Raw genomic sequence first — 14,540 nt, forward strand, 5'->3', positions numbered from 1 at the left:
GATCACCGTTTGCATTTGAAGAATTCATATTCTGCTAGCTCTTTGTGTTGTTTATCTGTTTCTATGTTCTCACCACGACAGATTGAAAGTTGAGACAGGACGTAGGCTAATCCTGTTCGCCATGTGTGGTGCTGTTGTGGGATTCTTTCTGGGGTCTTCAATTTCAAGGCCTTCAACAGTCAAGGTAGCTTCATCCAAAGGGCTGTATGTTTCATTGTACAGATGCATCCTGATTTTAAACAAGCTTTTTTTTTTTTGTCAGGTTGAGATGCCTAGATTCAGCTTGAATGCTGAGGACGACAGATATATGAAAATGATTAATGAAGCCTTATTATATACAGGTCTTGGAAGCTTTGGTCTAAGTTCAAGCTTAGGGGATAGTGTCAAGGTAAGCAAATTTACATGTGTAGAAGATATAGTAGTTAACAATCTGAACTTAGCTTAAAACCACATTGCAGATTCATGAGGTGGCAAATCCACGTGGAGCAGAGTCATTGCCCCCTGGTATCATCGAGCCTTATTCAGATTTTTATCTCCATAGATTGCAGGGAGATCCTAGTGAGGTATGGGGTTTATTCCATTTTTCAGTAGCCTGAACAAATCTTCTCAGCTACCAAACAGATTACCAGAGTCAATGTGATGGGCCTTTTTTTTTTTTTTGGCTCTTGGATTGTAGGATTTAGTAGTAAAACCCAAGTACCTACTGGCATTAACTGTTGGATATCCCCAGAAGGACATGGTGAATTCTATAGTCTCCAAGGTCTGTGAATTCTTACAGTTGGTTTCTTTAGTTTGATCTAGTCTCTTTTCATGACCCAATACTTGGTTGCTCTAGTTCTCAGAGAATTTCTCAGTTATATTGTTCCACTATGATGGGAAGGCAAGTGAATGGGACCAGGTTGAATGGTCACGACGAGCCATTCATATCAGTGTGAAAAAACAAACAAAGTGGTAATAAAACCCGAATTTTCTTTGTGATGTTTTCTCCCACAACCATGCCTAAATTCCTCAGTAGTAGATGCCATTTTTACAGGTGGTATGCCAAACGCTTCCTCCATCCTAACATAGTAGCCCAATATGACTACATTTTCGTATGGGATGAAGATCTTGATGTTGAGCATTTCAATGCTGAAGAGTGAGTACCATCAAATGTAATATGTTTTGGCTCCCCTGCTTTAAGCATAGGTTGTTTTATCATTTATGTAATATTTTTGTTGTTGTTGTGTTTGGTATTGAAACAGGTATATAAAGCTTATTAGAAAACATGATTTAGAAATATCGCAGCCGGGATTAGACCCAAGCTATTTCGTATGGTCGATGACAAAGAAGAGGGACGATGTTGAAGTCCATAAGTATAACTACACTTCTAACATTTTTGAAGTAGCATTCAATTCCTCTGTGGTGTGAATGGTGTACCAATCAATCACAGTGAGCCACATTACTGCCTCCAGATACCAGGCTTTTTTTCTGCCAAAAAAGAAATTGAAAAATGGGTGATGACTACCTACCATAACGCCCTGCAAGGCTGAACTTTGATTAAATTGATGAAAGGACCAAGTGGTGAACTGTGATTGAAGAGAGTATGAAGCAAAGATTTGTAAACTAAGAGGGACTCCCTCCCACCTCTGGAGTCATCTTTTATGTCTGAGTACGTTTTGGTGATTGCAGGGAAGCAGAGGATAAACCCAACTGGTGTGCTGGCCCCCTTTTGCCACCATGTGCAGCGTATGGTTACATTAAATATTGTAATAAAATCAAATTATCTGCACTGGAAACATGAGGCATTAAAGGTGCTGAGATCCTACTTATGAATTTGCAGGTTTGTTGAGATTATGGCACCAGTCTTCTCAAGAGAAGCATGGCGCTGTGTTTGGCATATGATTCAGGTATTTTTCTGGCGACCCACATCCATGAATCTGATCAAGAATGCAATTTCGTTTAGTTTTAGGTGACAATGAACTTATTCCTCTTCTGAAATGTCACAGAATGATTTAGTTCATGGGTGGGGTCTTGATCTTGCTCTTCAGAGATGTTTGGAGGTATGAACAATGAACAATCACTGCCATGCTTTATACTAGTTGAAACCGAAAATGAAAATTTCTGTGTATGAAAATCTCTAACTCTGATTCTGTAGGTGCCACATGAAAGGATAGGTGTAGTTGATGCACAATGGATCAAACACAAGGCCGTACCTTCTCTAGGAAACCAGGTAAAAACACTTCTAATTCAGCAACATATTCACAAGGAAATGCTATTCAGCAACACATTCACAAGGAAATGCTATGTACATGAAGAAAAAAGAGTTGTCAAATGTTTATTGAGGGCATTCATATTGTCTTTTTTCGAAGAAGGGTCATGATAGACATCTTTGTATGGCAGGGACAAGCCGGTGATGGAAGGCAACCATGGGAAGGGGTAAAAGGCTGAGCTTTTCTTTGTTCTCAAATCATTCTCTTCTTACTTGTCTAAGAAATGAAATCTTGGAGAGCCTGTGAGAGCTGCATGACTGAAAGCCAGCTAAGGAAGATAATCATTTGTTCAAAACCTTAAATTACTAACTTGCATCACAGCAAAGGAAGATGGCATTAGGACTTCAAATTTCCGTTTCTTTTCCTCTTTCTATAGTACTCAGAAATCAAATGGAGAACTGAAATCTGTTTCTACAATTGCAGGTACGTGCAAGGTGCAACAACGAATGGAGAGAATTTGAAAGGCGGATGGACAGAGCAGAAAAGGAGTATTTCCATTCCATCTCAATCTCATCTTGAGTTCCAAGGAGCCATGAAGTCGGTATTTCTCCTGATTCACATCGAAACCTGCCATCAGATCCAGGTCTCAGCCAAGTATCAAGCTTTTGGGGATTATTGAGAGTCACACACTGAGGGATATTGTTTGATGATCCAGAGCTGTTACTGTAACATCATCATATAAATAAAGTCTTGATCTAAGTTTAGCACATAGAATCATAAGAAACCGAGCAAAAGATTAAGTCGATAGAATCATAAGATATTGAATACAGCCATCATTATTTAGTATCCAGTGGAGACATCAACACCAAGACCAGCAATTGATACACTGAAAATCAGTGAATGCATAGGACACCCATCAAAGGACTTTCTTTGGCAGGTGGTTCGTTTCTCAGGTTTCTTTCACAAATACATTCTACTGTAATATGGCACTTGCATGTTGACCTAGTCAAAGGCCTCCTGTAGTTTTTTGGGTAGCTCTAGTTCAGGCTCATATTCGCCAAGTGGCAAAAAGTAGCGATCAACCATGTCTTCGGACACGTCTTCCAACCTTGGTGGGTTCCACTGCATAATTCAGATCATGAAAATAACTAATCCATGTGGTCACCTTACAATCAATGGTAAGAAGAAACTAAGTTATTCATACCTTTGGTGCAAAGTTTCTGTCCACTAATCGTGCCCGAACACCCTAATAAATTGCAGAATAAGACAACTCAAAAAGACAACAATTTCCAACAGAAGAAGATTGCATTACTCATACCTCATAGAAATCACTTGAGATCTGACGAGAAATTGCATGAACTGAGATCCGGTACTCACGGATCAAGCATTCTTCAAGAGTCTGGGATCTACTTTCTCTTATCTAGATTAGTAGTTAACCAATCCTTAAGTCATAAGAAATTTCCAAATCCTTTGACCATAAAGAATCTCTGGTAACACAGTATTTTAGAAATTTAGAGAAGATAAACAAGTCAGATAAACTCACCGATCTTAAGGCAATCTTCAAGCTCAAAGGTGAAGCTTGTCTTAGTTTCTTTAGTGTTGAAATACACCATGGATCATTTGATCCAGTTGCTTCACTTTCCTGAGAAAGTTTAGTTATTGGGAAGCATAATTCAAATATATCTCATTAGGTAATCTTCAAGTAGCAATATTCTCCACAAACAGGACATCAATAAAACCCTTGTTCTCTAAAAAAGTATCAAAATCGCTTCAGCACATATTTGCAGAAGGAAAAATGTGACTTCTACACCCCCATTTTCATCCATTTAAGCAATACATTTTTAGCCATTTTCAATGGTTAGCAGCATAAATTTGGTACTATCTTTGGATTTCCAACATGAGCAGTTAGATGAAATATTGGCATGGAGTCCTTACTGGTAGTTAGCAGGTTTGCCTTCTTTGAAAACCTTCATTTAACTATCATGATTAGTATGCTTTAGGAGATAAATAGGAAGATCATTGACAAATAGTTATGAACTGTCATTTGCAGAATCATATCTGAGTGGTTGTGTGGTGCATTTATAAATTTCCTCTCCAATCTTTCTACGATTCAAATAATTTTAGAGTGGTCTTATCATCCCTCCTGGAAGTGTTTTTTGTTTGATGCTTCTCAAGGATAAAGCCTTCAATTTAGACTATTTATGATATCATCTGGCAATCCAAGCCCCTTGGTTGGAGGCACATTCCATAAAGAGGATGGAAGAACATCTAGTGTTTCTGGTCCTTCAAATAAGCACAGTTCTTTAAATGGGAGACTATGGCACATCATACCACCTCCACATTAACCATATTGAATCTGTAACTAGCCTTACCTTTGATTCAATATATTAATTTATTATTGAAAGAGAAAAATGTAAAAAAAATGAAGATCTTACCAAAGCATTGACAATTTCCTCAACTGTGTCATGGCCAAAACATTTATCTAGCATCTCAATCCTGAACAAGTTATTAAAGAGAGAGAGAGATAGAGGGGGGGAGGGGGAAGAAGAAGAAGAAGAAGATTATTTGTTAAGAATACTATCCAAAGGAAGGAAGTTCCACTATATATTAGAAGTTATCAGCACACATATCTATTTGCCTAAAAGGTGTTTCAAAGAGATAATGCCCATGAGACTCACAGAACTTGATACTATCTATAGAATCTTCTTCATATGCTTCCATTCTATTTTAGATTTTCTTACTGTAGTTAATATATATATATATATATATATATAAGGCTTATTCCTCATTTAAAATTCAAAATTATGCCACAATTCATGAAACCCAAATTCCCAAACTCTAAGAAGCCTCAAAACAGAAGGAATAAATTAATTATAAATATGTTATGTGTTACACTAAAGAATAATAAAAAACATACCTACAAAGAACACTTCTCTCATCTGGATATGCAACATCACTAAATTTTGCTAGAACAGCTTCTATGACAGAAGGATCATCTGAAAGCAATGTCTTAAGTTGCTCTTCGATCAGAGGAATCTTCTGGTAACACAAAACCAATGTTATCGTGGCAAAAAGAACTGTCACAAGATAATGATAAAAGAAAAGGGTGGAAGGAAACAAACTGCACTCAGTGAATAGTGAGTAGCAAGCCCACAAGCAACCATTTCTGCTCCACTAAGTGTGGCTCCAGTTAGACCCATATACTCCCCTGTACACAAAACAAAATTGGCCAGCACCATATCTATAAAGCAATGTCTATTAATAGGGAACATGGAGTGCAGCAACCATCAGATCTAGCTAGCAAGATGAATAGTATGCAGAAATAATAATTATTTCCATTTTGGAGTTTATAACAGAAAAATAAAAATTTTAAACATCAAAATGTAGAATAAATACCAACTTGCTGGAAAACAAATATTCTGTATATGAGAAACAAAAATGAATTCCACTAGGGCCTACCTAAGTAACCAGGTAAATGTGAAAGGAAATATGAAGCCCCGCCATCAGGATGGAAACCAATTAGAGCTTCAGGAGTCCCAAAAACCTGCAATTGTCCTCAATATAAAAAGAAGAAGAAAAAGAACTTTGCAGTTAGGAATATAAAGAATGAGGTGAAGTTCCAAAATATAAAACCAAGCAAGCAAAATAAGGGCAATATTGGAACAAAACTTGTTAAACTACCACTTGCGTCAAAAACTTTGTAGGATGAGGTAATTTAACATGGTATAAGAGCTTTGGTTCTATGAGGTCTTAGGTGCACATGTCTCTATTTGCTTACTTCCTCCATTTATTGAACCTACATGCAAAAGGAGGTCACATACGAGGTAGGGTGTTAAGCATTATTGGACCTAATAGACATTGTTGACTCATCGCTACAAGCCAAGATTTTAGGTAACTGGTGGTTTAGTATGTGTCAAATGGTCAACTTGTTAAACTTTTGTTCCCTATTTACTGAACTCACGTGTGAGAGAAGGTTGCATGTGGCTTCTAAAGACCATGAGATTGCATACAAAATGTAGTAAGTGGTCAAGTGATCTAGATTACAATAAGATATTCGTGAACATTAATTTTGAAATGATTCCTTCGGTTCTTCTTTCCTAAGGAAGTGAAGTGCTTATCCATTTTAGAGCCACAAGCAGAGTTAGAGCCCATTTGGGAATGATTCTACTTCAAGCAAGTTTAGTTTGTAGTGCTTTTTGTTGGTATATTAGGTCATGTAGTCTAAAATTGACAATTTTGTTCCCATTCATTTTGGCATAGGATCTTTCTAGACGTGTCTTACTCTCCAAGACTCAAGGTTGTTGGTTGATCAATAACGGATGACATAGGTAAGTTTGGAAAGGTCCAGGAAAAGGCAAATTAGAATCGGTATGGCATGGGATGCACCGAGTTTTTAAAACTATGCAAAATGGATTTTTAAAATTGTTTTAGAAACTGAATGAGCACTCAAGCGTTGATTCAAGTGCTCAAAGAGTGCTCAAGCGCTCCAAGGGCGCTCAAGTGTTTGCAACTGAGTTTTCTAGGTTTCTAAAGATCCATCTTCAAATCTTTTTGAAGGTTTATTTTTGGGATTCTTCTAGAATCGGTCCACTAGGTCATTGGATCTATATATACCTCTCCTAAATAGGGTTTTGAGTTTGATGCAATGTTTAGAAAAATCTTAGTTTCTTTCCCATTCCCAACGCTCTCAAAGAAGGTTGTTGTACTTCTGTTGGGTTGTGAAGGAGATCTACATCCACTCAAGCGTTGAGAAGAGATCCACTGGGAGCAAATGAAGTGCTAGAGAATAAGTCTTAAGGTAGCTTCTGCTAGGTAAATCAATGCATTGCATTCTCTATTGTGGATTGTAGATTTGAGGTCTCTGATCGTGGTTTTTTTTTATCTTCACACATTATGTGGAGGTTTTCCACGTAAAAAATCTTTTGTCTTGTGTGTTGTTTTTTAATCTTTGTTTTTTTAATATATAGATAAATTTTTGCCCCCATTTGGACTTGAACCTAGAACCTCCCACAAACCCTCCCCATCCCTTTACCACTCGAGCCAAGCCTTAAGGCCTTGTTTTTTAATCTTCCCTATATTCTCAACAGAATTAATCAAATTAAAAGGAAACAATTTTTGGGCCATTAAGAGTAAAAATTGTTATTCAACCCCTCTAGGTGTTACCCTACTAGATTATTGATTTTTCACTTTTGTTGGTAGAGCACTTTTATTAGAAACACTTTTAAGGAGAATCACTTAATACTTGGATATAAACTAAAAAAGTGTTTTGATAATATTTTTGGTAATATATTATAAAACAAAAAAAGTGATTATTGGAAGAATTACTCACCAAATGATTGCCCAAGAATTGATTATCTAGATTTTTAGAAGTAGTTTTCAAAAGTCTTCCAAACACCTAAATTCACTCCCAAATGGGCTGTTAATTCAAAAAATAAGATTCCTTTGCAACCACTGTTTAACTCTATTATTGTTTTATTTCTTTCAATTAAAACAAAACTTGTTGAAAGAAAAGAAAAGAAAAAAGTAAATACAAAGATGATGAAATCTCCACAGGAATAAGAGTGACATGCAAAGTTAGTTCAAAAAATTAGATCCCTTGCAACTATTGTTTACCTTTATTACTCATTTACTTCTTCCAATGAAAACATAACTTGTCGAGAGAAAAGGAAAAAAAGAAAAGATTAAATACAAGGAAGAGTTGAAAATCTCCACAAGAAAAGAATTACAAGAAAGAAAAAACACCTTCGCATAAGAAATGAAGAAAATAAAATCAAAGTATATGGAGAACATTCAGGCCCTGTTTGGAAACTATTTTTTAAAACAATCTTTTGTTCTCTATGATAAAAAATAAAAAAAGAAACTGCATTTGGCAGTTAGAAAACAAAAAACAATTTTCGGTTCTATTTGCAAAGTGTTTTCAAAAACAATTTTTGAAAGTAGTTTTCGAAAACCCTTCTTTGAGGTTTTGTAGGACAAAAGTCTGTTTGAAAACTTAAATATTTTTAACTTGTTTTTTGTATTTGTAAATATGCTTTACTAATATCTTTTATTTGTAGTACTTTATTTTTAATTATTCTCCATATTTATATAATTATTTTTTAAAACAATCCTTCAAAAACAAGTGAAAACAATTAAAAGATATTCTTTGGAAAAATCATGTTTTCTTTTTAAGAGTTGTTTCAAAAAATATTTCCCAAATAGAGGAAATGAAAGGAAAGAAAAATTGAAGGGAGAAAAAAGTTTAAATTCAACAAGTCTTTTAAATATGTTTCTTCAAATTTCTCTCTCCTTTTTCCTCTTCTAAATCAAGAATGAAAATTTTGAAAATGTCTAAGTTTGTAGACAATATTTGATTTTCCTTCTCATTCCCACAGCAACCAAATAAAAGATTTTGAATTCCTTCCTACTTTTTCTTCCTTTTCCTAATACTTTCCTAGATCCAAATAAAGCAAAGGCTTAAAGAAGCATTTTTTATCAGGTGACACAATTTCACACTGGAAGAGGAATGACAAGCAATGGAAATGTGTGTTTATATGCCACACTATTAAGCAGGAAACTGGGACTGAAGATTCTGGCAAGGGGCCTAAAACCATAATGCTGACCTCCACCCACAAATGGTTTTCCTATCTCATATCCTGGCTTTACTACCACCACTCCTTTCCCACCAACTGTTGTTTACCATCCATATTATAACAACCTATTACAGTCCAAATTCATATTAATAGAGGCAAGATATTTACAGTTTCCCCCGTTACCTGATGTAAGAACATCCTAAACTAGGGGTGGAAATGCTATTATGTAACAGGTTTATGAATTTCTAGGTGAATCATGTTATTTGCATGAAGATATGATTGAAGAAAATTCAAGTTGTAGAATTTAAGGGAATAAGCTCAGAGAGACGCCAAGTATTTTGCATGATATGGGCATTTTTGCAACTGGTAGGCTCGGATCAATAATGGTCGTTAGCCGTGTTTTTCTATTGCAAGTTCCACTAGGTTTTCCCTTTCATGGTCATCCAGGAGCTATTTTTTGTGTTTTCCTGTGCAAGTGTGTGTTTGAAAGCATGGATTCAATTCTTAGACTCAAATGGGAAAATGGGTAAATGGCAAAATTTAATATCAGGAATTGGTTTGGGCATAGATTCAAGCAAACCATGTACATTTTGAGGGTCTTAGTTCAAGTCAAACAGTTCATCTTTCCACTTTGTCTGATTTGTAATATGTCTTCCTTTGCAATTTACAATTAACCAATGTCCTCCACTCCACTTGATCATCAGCTATGATCAGGCTAGGAAAAATTGATGATACAATGTATAACTGGAATGGGATACTATTTGTTTTTCAAATTTAGGAAATCCACATGAGAACTTCTCCATCAATGAGTGTCCGTGAGTTTGAAGTGTTTCCAGGCTATAGCGTCTAGTGAAATACAGAGGCCATATATATAGCTATATGGTAAGGGTATGAGAAGAACGAGAAATTCTGGTGGATCTCAGACTCTTAAGTCCATTCAAAGGATGATCCCATTTGTGAATCTCCAAGATATCCCTCTATCTCTAAGATTTATTGTTCTCAATCCATTCCTCTAATATTGACCTATAAATGTAATATAAAATGTTAACAGCCAAACTGTTTAAAAGGTTTTTTATTTTATTAAATCCCACTTTGAACTTTTATTTATTATCATGCAAATTAATCCTTTAATTAACATAAGAGTTATATGATACATAGAATAAGCATCAAAACCTATCAAAGAAAAAAAAAATGTAGACTAAGCATTAAAGTTGACACTTCAAAGGTAAAGAAACAATAATACCACATTTACATACAGTTCTATCAGTTGCAACGCAAAATGTCCCGAGGACTGATATCCCTGCACCAGCTCCCATTGTTACGCCATCTATTAAAGCCACCTAAATGGAAGCCAACAGAAAAATGGAAAATATGATATAGGAATACATGTCAAAGATTTGTACCCACCTAAACAGCCCTTATTCTCAACATGACATATGATTTGGTCCTCTCCTATCATGATTCATATTCTACAAATTCCGCATGAAGCAACTGCTTGTTTCAATGCTACTTGTTCACTTAGTTCTTAATTTAAATTCAACAGGATCCATTAACAAAGCTCCAACAAACTAGTTAGTGCAACTTAATATTAGGCCTAGACAGTTCAGGTAAATATCAAAATGCATCATTGTTACACTTGCTAGTTCTAAATGGAATTACACTTTTAAGCCAAAATTGGATGGATAACAAAATTCAACATAATAGCACCTATATTTTTCCAAGGTATCCATATTCTAAGAATCTAGCGTATATTCTAACTTTCAATGCTTGAGAAAAGTATAGAAGACTTACATGTGGCTTCATATATGTTTGTATGAGGTACATCAAACCATAAAATGTCCTGAAACAATCTTTACAATCTTCCAACCTCCCTGAATACAGTAAACTAAAATTTAGAAGAGTTTTAGCACTTAGCAACAAGCACCATGTAAATATTGAACCTAACCTATAAAAAAAAAAAAAAAAAAACATGTAATCTGCAAGATTGACCCATGAAGCACTCCTAATGAGAATCCATCGTAGAAAGCTTATAAACTTTTCATACATCATACCAATGTTGCTTTTTCTAGGATTCATAACATGAGCTCACATAGATGGGCTATATCATGCATTATTTCCATAATCATATTCCAAAACCGATATTGTGTTCTCATTTATTCATTAATCCGTATATTTTTTTTTTCATACAACCAACTCTGGATCAAAACAAAAACCAATCCCCACCTTCATCCATAAATTGGTAAAGACAGACAACATCTCCACCGGCAGAAAATGCCTTGCCACTGCCCTGCAAAGGCTCAAGGCAAGGGTTAAAGGTTCAAGTGTTACCCCAAGATGTTCAAAAAGCCTTGTGAACCAAAATGATCAATTAGAAGGAATGTGAAGCTTACTTTTATTACTACGAAACCAAAATGGGGATCTTTTTCCCAGGACTCATACAGTTCGATAAGCCTAACCCCCTGACAACATAGAAAATCTCAGTACATAGTTGATAGCTTCCTACTATGTGGTTTTCAATTAATAAGACATCTGCAAGTAAAATTTCTTTTTCCAATGGGGACATGACTCAAATCTGAGAATATAAACTAATAAAAAAAGGACCAGAAATCAAAATTGGTTTCTTAATGAGTATTAGCAGAAAACCCAAAACAACTAGAAATCTACAAATCAAATTGAAGTGCTCTTCATTTAGAAAATAAATAAATACAGGCCCGAAATGAACAATTATGTGATCCAGTTAAGGCAGAATCGCTGTCTTTAAACCCTATTTTCTCAAAAACCCAAAACTCTTTAAGCATTTTCCAAATGATAAATACAGACACCCAGAAACCAAAATGATAAATACAGGTCAAAGAACATCACACCATGGGAGTCACCACAGCATTTAGAACATGGGGTCTATTGAGAGTCACAATTCTGGAACTTGCTTTTCCTTCAACCAATACCTGAAAACACCAACCTACACCCATTACTTCCAATCCATTAGAAAAGGAAAAGTAAGAAAAATTCACAACAGAACTCACTGTGTCATCGCAAAGGCTATTGGAATTAGAATCACTGCTGTGAGGAAAAAGGGTTCTTCTGTAATGAGAGAGACGATTCAAGGCTTTGAACCTTTCCATTCTTTTTGCTCTTGAAATGCTATGAATATTATTCAGACAAAGCCTAGTATGTAAGTGGTTGTGGGTTTTACAAAGTCGAGCTGATATCGGAGATTCTTGGAGATTCTGATGAGCAGTTTTCTCTGCTGTTATTGTAGATGACTGGAAGTCTGGACGGTGGTGGACCTGGTGGTTGGCACTTGGCACTTGACTGCCACTGCCGTACTTACCGACCACATGTGATCAATGCTTTGATTATTGCCATACCGGGTATAGCAATGAATTGTGATTCTCATTATTTTCATAGTGGAAGTTTTTTTACCAGTAAAGGCATTTTTTTTCAAAAATTTGTTGTCTTTATTTTTATTTTTTTTCTTATTCTCATTCCCACCTAACAATGATGAATAGGTATAAGAATTTTTCATGCCCACCCCACTTCAGCCGTTTAATTATTTTTTTTTAAATTAATTTAAAATTTTTAATTATATTAAAAATAAATATATTTTATAAATAAATAAAATATTATAATTTTTTAACTTATTTTACTAAAATTTTGTTTTTATTATTTTATAATATTAAAAATGAGAAAATTTTAAAAAATATATTAAATTATCTTTTAAAATCAATTATATACGTAATCAAGTTGGAATAAGGATATAATTGAACTTGTCCTAAATCATTTCTTAGTTTCAAAAAAAATCTTAAACCATTTGTTTTAATTTCAAAACATTCGAGGTGGTATGAGGTCACATGTAATAAAAAAAAACTCGTTTCATTATCATTTCTCATTTTGGAGGATACTTTGATTTTATAGCTATTCTTTTGCATATTAAAATAAACTTTTTTCATTCATCTTTATTAGAGATGCAATTTGGATGGATTGATAGGAGCTAACCCACATCCAATATAATATTTGAGTGGGTTGGGATAATTATTTTCAATAATTAAATTAAGTTATTTGAACTTGACCTCAATTTTAGTTGACAATATTTATTTATTTTGTAGATTTTTAAGAAAAATATTAAATTATATTATATCACATATTTTTTCATTTTATAAAAAGACATACAAATTTAATTTTACTTTTCTATTGCTAACTTAAAATTTTGTCCTATTTATTATTAAAATTTTCATTTTTTTTTTAAAATATATTATAAATAAATTTTAAATTATGTAATTTGACTAACCTAAACTTAACCTGATCAACTCATGCTTAATATGAATTTAGAAAAATAAGGTTATATTAAACTTGAACTAAGTACATAGGGTTCAACATTAAATTAGGTTAGACTCGAGTTGATTGTTTGAGTTACCCATCAATTGGGTCAACCCGTTTACGTTGCAATTTTAATTTTTATAATATAAATAGATAGACAAGGAATAACATCCATCATTTTTATTATTTCCATAAAAAAAGTCATGATTAAAATTTACTAAATTTGATTATAATTTCTAAAATGATGCATGCAATGATTTTTGTTATGGCAAACAAATCATGGACCTAGTTGCTTTTGATACAACTTTTTCCTTCAATGACAATTAAGAAACTAGATTATCATAAAGAAAGATACAAAAACCATGAATTTTGTGACAATCATCAAGGTTGAAAGCTTAATCAATGTGAATATAGGTAGATAAAGATAGAAAGGAACATAAGTAAAGAGGACCATGAGAAAGATAATCATGCAAGTATTAAAGAATTCCCTTAACCGGTTGCCAATGAGCCATAATGGGATGTTGCATAAATGGGCGTGCCTTCTTAACAACAAAGCAAAGCTTAGGTTTTGTCGTAGTCACCCACTAAAAAAGCACTAATAGTGCTTTGGTTCAAAGTAAGATCATCCAACAATGTGTCATCAAACTTACACGGGCTTGCCTAAGAAGTAGGCTTAAGATCAAGAGCTCATTTGGTGGTAATTTTTAAAAGTGTTTATAACTCTAAACACTTAAAATTGTTTTTAAAGTAAAAAAAAAAAAAGTTAGAAAAACACTTTAAAAATTTTCATATGTTTCTAAAATACCATTTTTCACTATCCTCTATTTACTTCTCACTATCCTCTTCATCTTTCACTTCTCTTTCATAAAAATCATTTTTTTTTTAGTTTTTTTAACATTATAAATGCTTATATATTTTTTTGTAATAAAGTTTTTGATTTATTATAATGTTTTCTTTTTGCAATAAATGTCTTTTTTAGTAATTTATTATTACTGAAAGTGTTTTTGTATTTGTGTGATATATTATCAATAACATTAGTAGAATCACTTTTCTAGATTCTCATAAAAGTGTTTTTCACAAAAGTGTTGTAGAAGAAAACACTTCTAGTAAAAACACTTCCATTAGAAGTAGTGCCAAACATGCTCCAAGCATCATAGTTTTGAAAACCAAATAATGAATATGCTTAACTTGATTCAAATGAAGTTGATGTGGGATATTGAAAACTTCAACTTCAAGAAAATAATTGATAGGATTGAGATCAAAAAGACTAAATGTAGCAATAAGGGGGCCAAGAAATGTCAAAATACGTTGGGGGACACCTATTACCAACATATCATCCACATAGACAAGGTTTATGTTCATAGTTGAAGAAATTTGGAAACACAAATATAGAATTATCAACCTTAGAATAAATAAAGCCCACTATGATGAAGCATGGTTAAGCTTACTAAACCAAGCATAC

General features: G+C 33.9%; 2 protein-coding genes across 2 annotated transcripts; one reads left to right on the forward strand and one right to left on the reverse strand.

Annotated features, from left to right (window-relative positions):
* Positions 1–337: 337 nt before the first annotated feature.
* LOC117930548 lies at positions 338–2,973 on the forward strand (the record flags this gene model as incomplete). Its single annotated transcript, XM_034851192.1, has 12 exons — positions 338–388; positions 459–563; positions 677–760; positions 836–951; positions 1,034–1,135; positions 1,242–1,352; positions 1,669–1,725; positions 1,820–1,886; positions 1,986–2,039; positions 2,135–2,209; positions 2,380–2,415; positions 2,673–2,973. Coding segments are annotated over 12 exons (954 nt in total), but the record flags the coding sequence as incomplete, so codon positions are not given.
* On the reverse strand, positions 2,974–12,105 carry LOC117907581 (3-hydroxyisobutyryl-CoA hydrolase-like protein 1, mitochondrial). Its single transcript, XM_034821172.1, has 14 exons — positions 11,785–12,105; positions 11,626–11,706; positions 11,152–11,220; positions 10,985–11,048; positions 10,553–10,632; positions 10,018–10,101; positions 5,649–5,733; positions 5,312–5,397; positions 5,107–5,228; positions 4,625–4,685; positions 3,733–3,831; positions 3,508–3,609; positions 3,394–3,435; positions 2,974–3,311 (listed from the first exon to the last, which is right to left on the reverse strand). The coding sequence occupies exons 1-14, from the start codon at positions 11,881–11,883 to the stop codon at positions 3,192–3,194; spliced, it is 1,194 nt and encodes a 397-aa protein (XP_034677063.1). The 5' UTR covers positions 11,884–12,105; the 3' UTR covers positions 2,974–3,191.
* Positions 12,106–14,540: the final 2,435 nt, after the last annotated feature.

The sequence above is a fragment of the Vitis riparia genome, chromosome 2 (assembly GCF_004353265.1).
Source record: "Vitis riparia cultivar Riparia Gloire de Montpellier isolate 1030 chromosome 2, EGFV_Vit.rip_1.0, whole genome shotgun sequence".
NCBI classification, from domain to species: domain Eukaryota; kingdom Viridiplantae; phylum Streptophyta; class Magnoliopsida; order Vitales; family Vitaceae; genus Vitis; species Vitis riparia.